The following is a 13,871-nucleotide window of genomic DNA, read 5'->3' as shown; positions in this document are numbered from 1 at the left end:
TTGACAATAACACGGAGGTGAAGCTTTACCAAACGGTAAACAATACCACTTAATTCCATGGAGTTTAAAGGGACGGGAGTTGACGGATAACATCTGAAATCTTCCCAATAGATGGCGCTATTTAATGTAGGGTGTAATAGTAGATATTTATTTCACTCTAACGTTGCTAAGAAGCCTGGAGAATTTTGATTTTTGAGACGTTTCAACCAAAAGAAAATGCTAATACGTATTATTGTAACAATGAATAAAGGAAGATACAATACACAAAGTGAATGTCAGAAAAACGATAATTAATCAGGCATACTAAATCACAAATACTTTTCTTTTGCCAAGATACCTAAGAGATAATACAAGAATAATGAGCTTTTACTTTCAGAGCAAAAATTTTACAATACACGGACTCGTGCAAGAAATTGTACCTACTGACTGTCATTCGTATTTCTAGAATGAGGCATATAAATCGTGCTCTTTGTCAGTCACGTCAGCCAGTAGAACTTGAATCTGTCATTAACTCACTCAATCAATATGGAAATCATCCTACAAAAATTGACAATCTGAAATCAATAGAATTCCGACTTTCTAGATTGCTGTAGAGTGCTGTTTTCCAGCAATTACATTGGAAAAGCCTGTCTTCTCCTTCCCCCACTGTGATTTCTTCTGCAATACACATTTAGTACTACCACTGCACCTTAGTCTAATATGTATACACTCTCATCTTCATTACTACTATCCTTGTTTACTTTCAAAATTCCGTAATGAATTACTTCCTTATACCACTAATTTTGGATGGAGAATTATTTGAAGTGCAAATGTCTTAGTTTTCACATCTGCTCTCTCTCTCTCTCTCTCTCTCTCTCTCTCTCTCTCCTCTCTCTCTCTCTCTCAAATGCAAAGGACAACGCTAAAGGCCTGTCCACACTAGGAACATTGTTTGCAAACTTCTTTTTTTTTTTCCAGACAATGTTTCCTAGTGTGGACAAGCCTTAAAGATAAAATCGCCATTTTAGAGAATTCATTTTAGAGAACTTCGTATCGTAACTGAAATAAGACATCTTTGTTATTAAGAAATCATTCTGGAAAGCTCTGGCCAACCTCACCCTTTCTAAATTGAAGGATATCAATAATTTGCTTGCACAAGTCCTGAGACGGAAATGTCTTTTCCAGAGATATCCTAGTAATTAGCTATGTGTTTAATTACAGACTTTGGACACACAGATGTGCTTACTAACATATAGAGAAACGCACACTGTCAAGTAATAAAAGGCATTGTAACTTATATGCTGCTACCAGATTCAGGCTACATATCCTCTTTTTTTTTAAGTTGGAAAAAAACCAGAGAGAGAGAGAGTAATTATTTATCAGGAAATGCCACTAACAAATTCTTCCACTGACACAATAATGCCATCAAATGATTTGAACGTTACGGGAACAAACATGATCTTCATCAGTCAACTCAATTTTGAGATAAAGCGTCGTGCTAAATTATAGCAATTCATAAAAAACCTGCATATCTCTTTTAAACATAGCAACGTATTTGTCAATAAATTTTACTTTCATACGGAAGGAAAATGAAATACGACGAAATACGACGAAATGCTTGGTATAACGTAGTATTTCTAAAACTATATTCAAGAAAACTACAATAACAACATTTTATGATTAGGATAAGAACAGCAGTTCAAAAGAAGACGTGATCAGCCAGAGGGAAGTAATTCCATATATACCTAGATATGCAATAAGGCACAATTTAAACATTTTGATAATGTAAAAAAAAAAGCTAAAAACTTTTATATTCATTTTCTATATAAAATATGCGTTAAACTAGTACGCATTCGAATTGTCGGATTGCTATGAGAATAACGTATTTTTTTTCTTTTTATGAACTTTACGATTCGCCTTATATTTTCTGACATTAGCCGAAATTGTCCATTCAATACAAAATAAAGGTGTACTTCAACACTTCTGAATGTACTAAGAGACACTTTTCACCTGGAAAACTTGAGCAGCGCTTATAAACGTACTGAAATTTACTGCACTTCGACATTTTTGCGGAATAGGGCACAACACTAATTCATAAAAAAAAGTATGTTCATGATTTTATTTGGCATATATGCGCAAGTCTCATTAATTCAACCAAATACTGTTGGCCTAATGGCTAGGGTAGGTTAGTTTAGTGGTTAACCATTGCCGGTGTGGTGTCGCGCATTTAAATATAACAGGGTTACCAGTAGTTCACGCATTCAGATCCTTGCAAACGAATTTCTAACACACCCACGACACACTGTGTAAACAATTGTCATGACGGTGGTTTCCGAGCGTCTGAATAAATGCATTTAATTTTAATTTACGCAATTGGAAATGATCTGATCCTATTAATACTGCAGCAGGTGATTACGTTATTACATAATCATCATATATTTTAGTACTGATCACCGGAGGTTTCGTTGTGAGATCCAAATTGTCATATGCATTGTCTAAAGAAACAGAAACTGAAATCAATTAATTTTGAAATACGATAGTATTTCTTGATAAAAGTAGTGCAGACATGGCCATAATGCAACAGCTGTTTAACGCCCCCCCCCCCCCCCCAACACGAATATTTGGGTCATAAGATGGTCTTTTATTCAGTAGACCTACGAATCATATTGCATCAAGGTGAGATTTATTTTTAGGCGGCAATGACAGGGCGCTATGTGGAATATTTTGGCCATCAAATATCTCAATTTGTAGACCTACGACTAAAGGCATCAATATGGTTCTAAGCATTCCGATTAAATGAAATTATCTTCAGAGATGAAAACAGCAAGAAATCAAGCCTCATTGTGTCAACAAGAAACCAACGTTCAACTGAAACTGGTACTACACGTTCCTGGCCTTTGGGCTGTTCATGCAGGACAAGGCGAATTTTTAAATCATGAAGAGATGGAACGTGTTGAATATTATATAAATAAAGGCAAATGTCACGAAGGTACGTGAGACAGAGCGGTCCTTTATTACCAGTCTGGTAGTAAAGGACTGTTGTGTCGAAAACACTCCGTTGTGTCAATTTTGTGTGTGGCATTTACATTAACTTATTATAATATATATATATTATATATTATATATATATATATATATATAAATATATATAAATATATATGAATTAAGCTACAAATGTCCTTTAAATCCAATCCGCCTACCTCTGTCTGTCCGCTGGTTCGAATACACGGGAGGACGAAATTATTGTCAACTAAAAAATTCCCCTTAGGTTAACTTATATGATATATTAATTCCGAGGTAGATCGAACTCGAATTGGATATTAAAGGACATTTCTAGCTTAATGCATGTATATGAATCACGGTGATGTGATTAGAATTCATATGTATATTTAGATATAATATATATATAAGCTATATATATAATATATATATATCTAATATATAATGTCTATATAAATTATATATATATATATATATTATATATATATATATATATATATATTAATATTAGTTATTAATATATATATATATATAGTATGTATATATATATATTAATACATATCTATATATATTAATAAATATATAATTATATGTATATATATATGTATATATGATATATATATATATATATTATATCGATATATAATATATATATGTACTATAACTGAATCACGAAAGTTAGGAACGTGATAAATCCATAAATAAAGATAAATGCCACGAAGGAAAAATAAACGAAGGAGTCTGCAAGATCTTTCGACTTAAAAGTCCTTTACTGAAGCAGATACTGACAAAAATACGAGAAAAGACAATACAAGAAGGTTCGTATAACTGACAGATAGGGATTATAAAGGGATTAGTACCTAGAATCCGACACACCTGGAAGATAAGAAACCTTCCCAAACAAGCATTAACAAAGGGTGCAATTAAAGGTTTAAGACAATCATCTCAGATACAATCTCCAGACAATTAAACGATTATAGGTGACAGCTATTCGGAACCTGGTAAACAAACCATATTCACAAAACATGACAAACATACATTACAATAAAATTTAATAACTCTAAGGCAACTGATTTTTATTTAAGTCAGTAATTATATATTTGAGGTCCTTCTTAAACATGTTACAGATAATTGCACGGTGAAGAGATGTCTTATCACGAAATCTTTTAGAATCTGCTTTAATACAACTTACTTTTCATTGTAATTTCAATGTTAGTCGTGGCCTTTTTCATTTAGACCCTTGTATCTGTAACATGTTTAAGAATGACCTCAAATATATAATTACTGACTTAAATAAAATCAGTTGCCTTAGAGTTATTAAATTTTATTGTAATGTATGTTTGTCATGTTTTGTGAATATGGTTTTGTTTACCAGGTTCCGAATAGCTGTCACCTATAATCCTTTAATTGTCTGGAGATTGTATCTGAGATGATTGTCTTAAACCTTTAATTGCACCCTTTGTTAATGCTTGTTTGGGAAGGTTTCTTATCTTACAGGTGTGTCGGATTCTAGGTACTAATCCCTTTATAATCCCTATCTGTCAGTTATACGAACCTTCTTGTATTGTCTTTTCTCGTATTTTTGTCAGTATCTGCTTCAGTAAAGGACTTTTAAGTCGAAAGATCTTGCAGACTCCTTCGTTTATTTTTCCTTTGTGGCATTTATCTTTTTTATATATATATATATATATATATATATATATATATATATATATATATATATATATATATATATAATATATATATATGTGTGTGTGTGTGTGTGTGTGTGTGTGTATGTATATATAAACATACATATCATATATATATATATATATATATATTATATATATATATATATATATATATATATATATATATATATATGTATATGTATGTATGTATGTTTATATATACATACATACACACACACACACACACATATATATATATATATATATATATATATAATATATATATATGTAAAACAGGACCTCATTAAAACTGGATGATATCTAACAGAGATATTTATTCAAGATAAGTTACAAGCTTTCCAGGACTAAGAGTCCTCATTTTCCGAATAACTATCTATGCTAGATATCATCCAGTTTCAATGAGGTCCTGTTAGTAATTGTGTAAATGATATAGTTATATATATGGCTGTGGGTTTGCGTATCAAATATATATATATATGATAAATATCGGGATAAAAACCATGATTACAGTCATTACAATGTTCAGCGTTCAGCCCAATACGCGGAAGACTCTGGGTACAGCAATAGACCTTCCATTTGCCTACTAAAAAGCTATAACATTACTTAAGACTCAAACTCCCCTCCGCGAAACTCACTTCTAGAGCAAGTACTCTAAGTTTTCTTCCCACTTCAGCTAGCGAGTGCTTTTTTATTTTTTAATTTCTAAAACGTTAAACTCAAATGCAATCTTCCCTGGCAAATCTCCTTTCAGTTGTTAGTTTCTTTACCGTTGAAGTCATGCAACCTTTCTTGTAAAAAAATTAGCCCAAATCTACTTTATCTCAATGACCCATATTTCACTCAATCAGTGCCTCGGCACTTCTGTCACAGTTCAGCACCTTTGTCTCTCCAGGGACAAGTTGAAAATCATTCGGACATACTGGTATACCTTCCCTGTTGCATTTCTTATAGGAACCAATTCTACTCCTCTATGAACATATCATATCAGGTACGACACTGCTCTTCAGCCTCTTTTTGGTATTTCAGTTGGCTCTCCTGTAGTAATAATGATTTAATAACTGGCTTAAATCCAGTGTGCTCCCTCGATTCAAATATTGCCATGGTATCAAAGGTAGGACAATTATGCAACTTCAATGCATGTAGTAACAAAAACCCGGCATAATTATATTCCAAATGAATTTCCAAAAAAGGTTTCCCTTACTGAAGACTTGGGATTTAGATATGCCTTCTTTGTGACAAAACACATACCACACCAATTAAAAAAAATGACCCAACTAATATTTTTTTCTCCACTTCCCTTTGCGACATCAGACCATTTTCTATTAATAGTTATCTCCAACCATGACCATGCAACTCTAAAGTTTGTATGGTGGTTTTACGTTGCATGGAACCATTGGTTATTCAACAACGGGACCAACGGCTTTACGCGACTTCCAAACTACGTCGAGAGAACTATCACCAGAAATACACATCTCTGACCCCTCTATGGAATGGTCGAGAATCTAACTCGCGGCCACCTCGGTGGCAGGTAAGGACCATATCAACCACGCCACTGAAGCGCTTTTTAAGAGACCTAGTGACCCTAATCACTGTCACTACTAATACGAGAGTTGCTGGCTCTTATTTTTAAGTCATTAATGCCTACATCAGTATACACAATCAGTTTCAAGAATATCTTTTTGCACTACCAAGATTCTACACACTGATGTTAGGCACCGCTTCCTTTTAATTTTTTTTTTTTTTTATTGATCAGTACTACATTATTCTTGTCAGTTTGTGGTTTTGTTTTAACCTTTCATGTTATCTGTTAGATCAGCTGAATTAGACTTACTGGTGCCTGCTTCAGTTCACTGACAATCACCATAAACTGCAGCTTAATCTCTTCAGTTGATTTGCTCGAGTTTAGTTTCCTTCCGAGATACAGTACTTTCCAGATCTTTTTCCTTTAGTTTTTTCATACTGTTCTTTAAACAGCTTAACCTTTTTGCTAGGGCTTCTATTAAAAAATGGCACCAATATCTCTTCAGTTCACACTCTAGCAGTGTCACTATCTAGATTGTAGTTTTAACGTGCTTTTAGAGATCATTTGCAGCTTTTCAAAGCAAAGCTGCAATAAAGTTTAATAAAAAATCATAACTGAAGACAATCTTTCAATGGCTTACTACCACTACCAGATAAATGTGACTAGCCTTAGATATTCTATCACCAGAAATACACATCTAACCCGTGTAATGCCCGAGAATCGAACTCGCGGCCACAGACTAACTCCATCTACTTCATGCAGTTTCCGACCAACTCTTAGCAAGATAAATGGCAAACCTTCCATAAATAGACCATGACAGATTAACAAATTTTAACCTAAAATCCCTTTAAATTTATTATGGACTATAAAGTACTTCATAACAGCAGCTCGTAACAGCAGCTCGTAACAATTACAGGTATCAAGCTACTAAGTTCACAAAGTCTTAAAATTTCAAAGTCCAGACTATAACTACCAAGGACACCTTATCAGATAAGGTTGTGCCCTTTACACCAGAGAAGAACCATTCATTCACAAGTTGTTGCCAAAAACATTGCCGGAAGGTAAGGGTAAAAATAAAAAATACAAGGTTACTTAAAATTTATTTATCAAAAGAACTCTACAACAAGTCTGTAGGATTATAAATAAAGGACTACTCCAGAGATAAAAATGGATAAAATTATATTAGCAAAAAGTTACACATCACAGACGTGGTTAGCAAATTGTTTCATGTTCAACTAATGAGACAACAGCATACATATTATGGTATCCCAGCAGGAATAAGTGGAAGTGGGAAATGCTCTGGAAGCCTAGCTACAGTTTTATAAACCGCATCAGTTGGTAGGCAGATAGCCACTGTTGGCAGAGTGGCTAGACTGAATGTAATTCTAGAAGGTGCTGTGATGGTCAGGGTAGTGCTGAAAGTTCTTGGGGTTACCAGAGTTAATTGTGGCCTGGTGGTAATATATTCTTGAACTACTGTTGTTATTACAGTGCTAACATACGGAACTGTAACTGTAGCAGTGCCAGTTCTCTCCAGTGTTAAAACAGTGGTAAGCTTTGTAATTGTAGTGTAAGTAGAAATAGTTACAGTAGTACTAATAGCATTGTATACAGGAATTTGAAGTGTTACTGGGGTAGATATAGTGGTATATAATGTTGTCACCCCAACGATTTGAGTTATATGTTTTGGAATATTGGCTGTGTAAATCAAAACGCTTGTTACAGTAAGTGTTGTTGCTGGAATATCTACAGTAGTTGAAGTTATGATAGTAGTTACAGTAATAGGACTAGAAACTGTGTACACTGTTGTTGTAGATGTCAATGTTGTCTTTGTTATCAAGGACTCTACTGCAGTTTGTGTAATAAAAGAGGTGTCAGTAGCGCTAACTATGACAGTAGATACATAAGGAGGTGGAAAGTAAGTGGTAGTAATTGTAGTATAAGATATTTCAGTTGAATATACAGCACTGAATGTAAGAACGGCAGTTTCTGTAACTGTTGTCCTTGTTAGTGTTACAAGGGTAAATGTGGAGGTAGTTAACAAAGTAGTAAACGTAGAGATTACAGGTATTGTTACATCCTGGAAGGTTGAAGTAGTAACTGTCAGTACAGTAGTGAAAGCAGTTCTTGTCAATGTCGTGATAGTAGTTAAAGTTGTTACTTGAATAGGTCTGGTAACAATTGTCATTGTAGTAAAAACAACAGTTGTAGGTCTCACAATAGTTGTTACTGTCCCAGTGGTTACAGTAACCAATGTAGTAGTCATGAAACTAGTACTTGTAGTCAATGTTGAACTGGTTGTTATTGTAGTTATGAATGGCCTTGTAATTACAAGGGTTGTGAAAGTAGTGGTAGAAAGAATGGCTGTTGTGGTAAACCTTGTGAAAGTCGTATAAACAGTCAAGACAGGCTCTGTTACTGATGTGACAGTCGTGAGTGTGGTATCTGTAGTAGTTAGACTTACTCTTGTCTGACTTATCACATTAGTAATTACTGTCGAAGTGATAACCGTTGTTATCGGTCTGGTCAGGGTTTGAGTGGACAAGGTAATCGAGGTTATGATACTGGTGGTCACTGGTCTAGTTAAACTAGTAACAGTAGTGAAAGAAACAATTGTGATTGCCTTGTTATCTATTACTGTAGCAGTAGTGGTAACTACTGTTTGAGACGTAGTCGTGTAGATCACCAGAGGAGAAGTCACTGTCACACTGGTTTCAGTAGCTGTAACTGTACTAATAATTGGGGAAACAAGAACAGATGTACTAACTTCAGTTCTTGTCACTGTATCAGTGTTTGTGATCACATTAGTTCTCGTCAATGTAGTAAATGTGGTGATGACTGGTGTTGTTACCAGTGTTAATGTAGTCAGTGATGTTAATGTGGTGGTTATTGGGTTTTGAAGGATGACTGTAGTTAATGAAGTTATAGTCTGGGTAGTGAATGTTGTCAATGTTACAAACTCACTTGAAGTGATAATCTGTGGTACAGTAAGGGTAAGTGTTGTGACTATATTGACTGTTGAATAGGTACTCACTGTAGGTCTGGAGGTAACTGTAGTGAGAAACACTCTCACTGATGTTCTAACTTCAGTTGTGTAGTATGTGCTAGATATGACAGTTGTCACAGTAGGCCTTGTCAATACAATAGTTGTTGTAGTGGTTGTTACCTGAACTGTACTTGTAGATGTTGTGTAAACAGTGGTCACAGGATGTACAATAACTACCTCTGTTAAGGCTGATGGGGTTAATTGAACCGATGACACATCCAGCACTGTGGTTACTCTCGTTATTGTAGTAAGAGCAGATCCTGATAAGACTGTAGTAGTTATGGGCCTCGAAATTGTTATTTCAGTTGTCTGAACTAACGTTGTGGTAGAGGTTAGTACTGTTGAAGAAACTATTACATCAGTTCTTGTAGTAGTCAACGTATACGTAGTGATTGACGATGCTGTTGTCACTGCAGTAGAGTCAACTCGAGATGTAGTAACCGACGTAACAGTTACAGTATATGTTGAATATATACCAGAGGTAGAAGTTATAACATTGTATCTTGTAGAATTAGGATAAATTGTGGTGACATCCCCATAGATTGTCCAAACTACGAAAGTAGTCGAAACGCTATTTGTTACACTGTCAACTTCAAGGCAAGGCAAAGTTTCTTCTCCAGGCGCTGCCATCGGTTTGAAGCCTGTTCTTTCAAACCCTAGTTCTTAAGTGATAGAGAAAAATATATTAGTCAAAATAGCAAGGGTAACTTCCTTTATAAAACTACTCTAGAAATTAAGCAAGCTAATAAATTTGTGGACATATCAAAATTTTGACAAAGTTTGCTTATTTACTAAGTCATACATTGACTTATATTCAAAATAGGAAACAGTTTACTTAAAATAGATTTTACCTACATGTAACATGTCTATGCAAGACCTTTAAAAGACCAAACTTAACCTTCACTCAAAAGCTTTGTTTTATTTCTCTAGGTTAAACTATAGGTTTCTTCAAATTTAATTAAAACTCCTTGCTTATTAAACCACTTACATGCTTAGTTATGTGCTTAGAGTAATGTCAAAACTTGTAAACTGTTTCTGAAACTATTTACTATCTATTCTCAAACCAATCTCAAACTATTTAAAATGAAATATAAGGTTTTACATTTATACTAACAGTAATTATAAGGCTTGCGAGTCAAACTAATCAGTAAGTTATATATAAGAACAGCTATTGCTATGCTGACCATGATGACTAATAACCAAATTCTAATATACTGAATTAAATAGTAAAATATTAATGCAAAGACAAAGTTAATAACAGACACGAGAATAGGATGCTGATGCTTAAAAGTATAGTAATCTGCAGAGTACATTTAAAAGGAGAACACGTGGCAAGCCAATACTTCAGGCATTATTAACACCATCCAATAACTTAAAAGTGTAGCAAAACTCACCTCTGTTGTTATCGAGGATTTTCTTGCCGATACGGGCAATATTCTGCACTTCCTTCAGCCATTCTTCAACTTCTGCTGCGCTCTTGCCACTCTGATACATCATACAAATATCGAACATACAAGTGTCTGAAAAGTGTACGCAAAATCAAAAATTATTTCAAAGCAGTACTAGGTTTCCTCCCATAACTCAGATTATGCAAGCTAGCTTACATTGTTATCTGAACAACGCCACGTTATTGATTTGGATATCGGCACTAAGGGATTAACAGCTACTTACAAAAATCCTAACAATTTAACAATGGGTACAAGGAACAGTGCGCACTTAAAAAATCTTCAGCCTTATCCAGTTCCTGGAGAATGGTGGAAAGCTCTTACAATAATTCGGATTACAAATAGTGGGCTTTAACCTACAAACCTTACCCACTTTTCAAGAGTAACTACAGCTCCCGTACATCAGCAAAAGTGAATTAAGCACAGGACCTCCATCCGAATAGCTAACTAGGAGAGCATGAGTACTCTGAACTCACCTACATTATGACCGAATTGTTCTGGTTGCACTGCCACTGAAAGAAACCTCCTACAAGTATCTAAGTATCCTTTCCTTTGGTTTTCTGATGCAAGACAAGGGTCGATCTGAAATTTAAAAATTATGTAGATAGCCACAATTAAATGTATTAACTTTCAAATTCAATTTTAGAATTTGTCAATATCTGGTACACTTAATGGTTACACTTTTGAACATGCAAAACTATCAAGCATTCATAAGCAAACTCCAAGAAAGCACTTACTGTAGCCAATTCGTTGCACTTTTCACACTTTGCGAAACACTGCGACCTGGGCTGCTCAAAGGCCTAGGTAGGACGAGAAATTCAGAGTTAACAATTTTAATATTCTTAAAGTTTCCCTCCCATAATCCAATGAGGAATAATTATGCTAGCTTTGAAGAATAATTATGGTAGTTGTCACTACGCCGGGATGCAAAAGTCTCTAATCTAAGTTTCATTCTGTGCCTCAATTTAAAATTTCTGGCAAAATTTAAAAAGGCACTAAGATAAATTTCATTTAAGACAGATTAGAATATAAAAGGAAATTAAGGAAATAATGTGTAAAACTTCACAAAGGTCCAGCAACCAAAATTACATGGGTATAGCACTCAATAGCAACTTACGACACTTCCATAAAAACAAGAAACCGAGAAAGCTATGCTGATGAAAAGAGTGCAGCATCAAACAGCTAGAAGAGTACAATGTTATAAGGGAGGAGGCAATTTAAGCTATCTAAAATCCTTAACTTAAGAGTTGTTGCAGTATTAAATCTTATCAAATATATAAGAATTACTTACTCCTCCCCAGGCACACCCCCAGATAAAATCACCCCCAGATAAAATAAAGACAATCTTGAAAATAAATTTATCTTTGCTACACCAACTAATACCAAATTACTACCAAAGTTAACTAAAATACAGAACTACTTACCAACCAAGAATGACAGAAAGCAAGGGGCCAGTAGGTAAGAGGGTGAACTTTGCCTCCACGTGCAGTGAAATCGTCGCTCTGGTAATAGTTGAAACTACCGCACAGTCCGTACACAGTTTCGGCGAGATTTGGATGAGCCCAGACGTCGAGACGATGTGGGCAGTGCATTACCTTAAAATTAAAAAGTTTGAATTATGATATAAAATTAAGGCCAAAATCACAAGTACCGGAACCTAATTGGGAAGTTAACTTTTAACAAGAGGAAAGCCTCGCAGTTGCACTATGAAACAACTGTTGGGAGGGTGGAAAGTAAAACAAGATATGAACTAAGTACAGTAAAAGGAATGTCAGGGATTGCAGCTAGGGGCCGTAAGGACTGCAAAGAAGCTGATGTAATGCTGCAGCTATTCAGAGGTTTAAGTCCAATGTTTTCAATGGCCCTAAAAAAAAAAAATTTAACTTTTATTTCAAGTTATGTACCATTTATCAGGCGAAAAAAAAAAAAACATTCATGTACAACCTGAATGAAAACTCACAGAAAGTTTGGATGACCCAACCAAAATAATACAACCGTCTGCCCTCCACGCAAATACTGGATGAACTCCCAGATGTGGCGACTGCGTGAACGCCTTGTTCAGGTACCACAAATTTTTCTCCATTCACAATTATCTGAAACAAATGGCCTTGGTCATTAACTTTACTACCAGACTACCCATGTACATTGTCTAATTCAAAATACTCCAAGTCAAAGGATAAAACATCAAACCAGCTGTAGACAAACTTTACCGTAAACACGTTATAATTATTCAAAGTGATGGCAGTATTGGGATTATCCTTAAATGTGCTCTGGGACAAGCAAGACGCCCTTCCATTGCAGGCGTTGAAATCGCTGTAGACTCCGAAAGAGGGCTGCTTACTGAAGCCTTCCTGGGCAACTGAGTAATTACAGACTCCATGCCAATCGTACCGTACACCGTCAAAGGTGGAAATGTGGGGGTCGTTGAACAGAGAACAGTGCTTGCCTGATCAAAGAAAATTAAAATTGGAAATGTGGGGGTCGTTGAACACAACAGTGCTTGCCTGATCAAAGAAAATTTAAATTTAAAAATTATAATACAAAGCATTCTCTGAACTAATTTATGCTCCTAGTAATTTAGAACGGACAATGATTTACGTACACGCATGCATATGAATGTACCTTTGTAATGTAGCAAACATTTTCTCTGCTACTAGGCACGTACCATTACATATCCAACATTTTCTCTATTTATAACGTTAAGCACTTTAGTTTTATTATACCAGAATTAAAAAAACTCAATAAAATTACTCACAGCAATCGTTGATCGAGCCTTCAGCTACCCATTTCCCTTTACGACAAATCAAGGTGAAGCACTGACCAGATATTTCAGAGCAGTCCGAATACAGCTGGCCGTCAAATTCGCAACCTAGAATGGAATGTTAGAACGAGTAGCATCGATAGCTAATAATCAGAGGGCAGTTTCGAGCTGAAAACTACACTGGCTAATATGAAGAGAACTCCAAACTTTGCTACAAGGCAAATTTTTTAATTCTTGACACTGCAGCAATAAAAGTAACTTTAAACTAAATAAACATTAAATTAGTTTACAAATTTTAAAAACAAGTCAATAGTTTCTCTTACTTCCATGCATCAAAGTTTTACAGACCTACTAGAGCTGGCGCCACATTCTCATTCACACTTGACAGAACTTCTGGCGCCACATACCCATTAAGTCTGTTTAC

General features: G+C 35.0%; 1 protein-coding gene across 1 annotated transcript; it reads right to left on the bottom strand.

Moving 5' to 3' along the window:
* Positions 1 to 7,278: 7,278 nt before the first annotated feature.
* LOC135213030 (mucin-2-like) lies at positions 7,279 to 13,037 on the bottom strand. The gene is made up of 7 exons (XM_064246842.1): positions 12,897 to 13,037; positions 12,647 to 12,779; positions 12,111 to 12,281; positions 11,424 to 11,486; positions 11,163 to 11,268; positions 10,636 to 10,761; positions 7,279 to 9,903 (listed from the first exon to the last, which is right to left on the bottom strand). The coding sequence occupies exons 2-7, from the start codon at positions 12,767 to 12,769 to the stop codon at positions 7,454 to 7,456; spliced, it is 3,039 nt and encodes a 1,012-aa protein (XP_064102912.1). The 5' UTR covers positions 12,770 to 12,779; positions 12,897 to 13,037; the 3' UTR covers positions 7,279 to 7,453.
* Between the last annotated feature and the right edge of the window lie 834 nt (positions 13,038 to 13,871).

This window comes from Macrobrachium nipponense, chromosome 42 (assembly GCF_015104395.2).
Source record: "Macrobrachium nipponense isolate FS-2020 chromosome 42, ASM1510439v2, whole genome shotgun sequence".
NCBI classification, from domain to species: Eukaryota; Metazoa; Arthropoda; class Malacostraca; order Decapoda; family Palaemonidae; genus Macrobrachium; species Macrobrachium nipponense.
This window is presented reverse-complemented; position numbering and strand designations above follow the sequence as displayed.

What these genes read in the sequence shown, in the direction of transcription:
- LOC135213030 (XM_064246842.1), bottom strand. Translation starts at nt 12,769, where the DNA reads ATGGAGAAAAATTTGTGGTACCTGAACAAGGCGTTCACGCAGTCGCCA. An exon ending in CTTTCTGTCATTCTTGGTTG is followed by an intron (nt 11,487 to 12,110) that starts GTAAGTAGTTCT and finishes CGTCCTACCTAG; the next exon opens with GCCTTTGAGCAGCCCAGGTC. An exon ending in AATCCTCGATAACAACAGAG is followed by an intron (nt 9,904 to 10,635) that starts GTGAGTTTTGCT and finishes CTATCACTTAAG; the next exon opens with AACTAGGGTTTGAAAGAACA.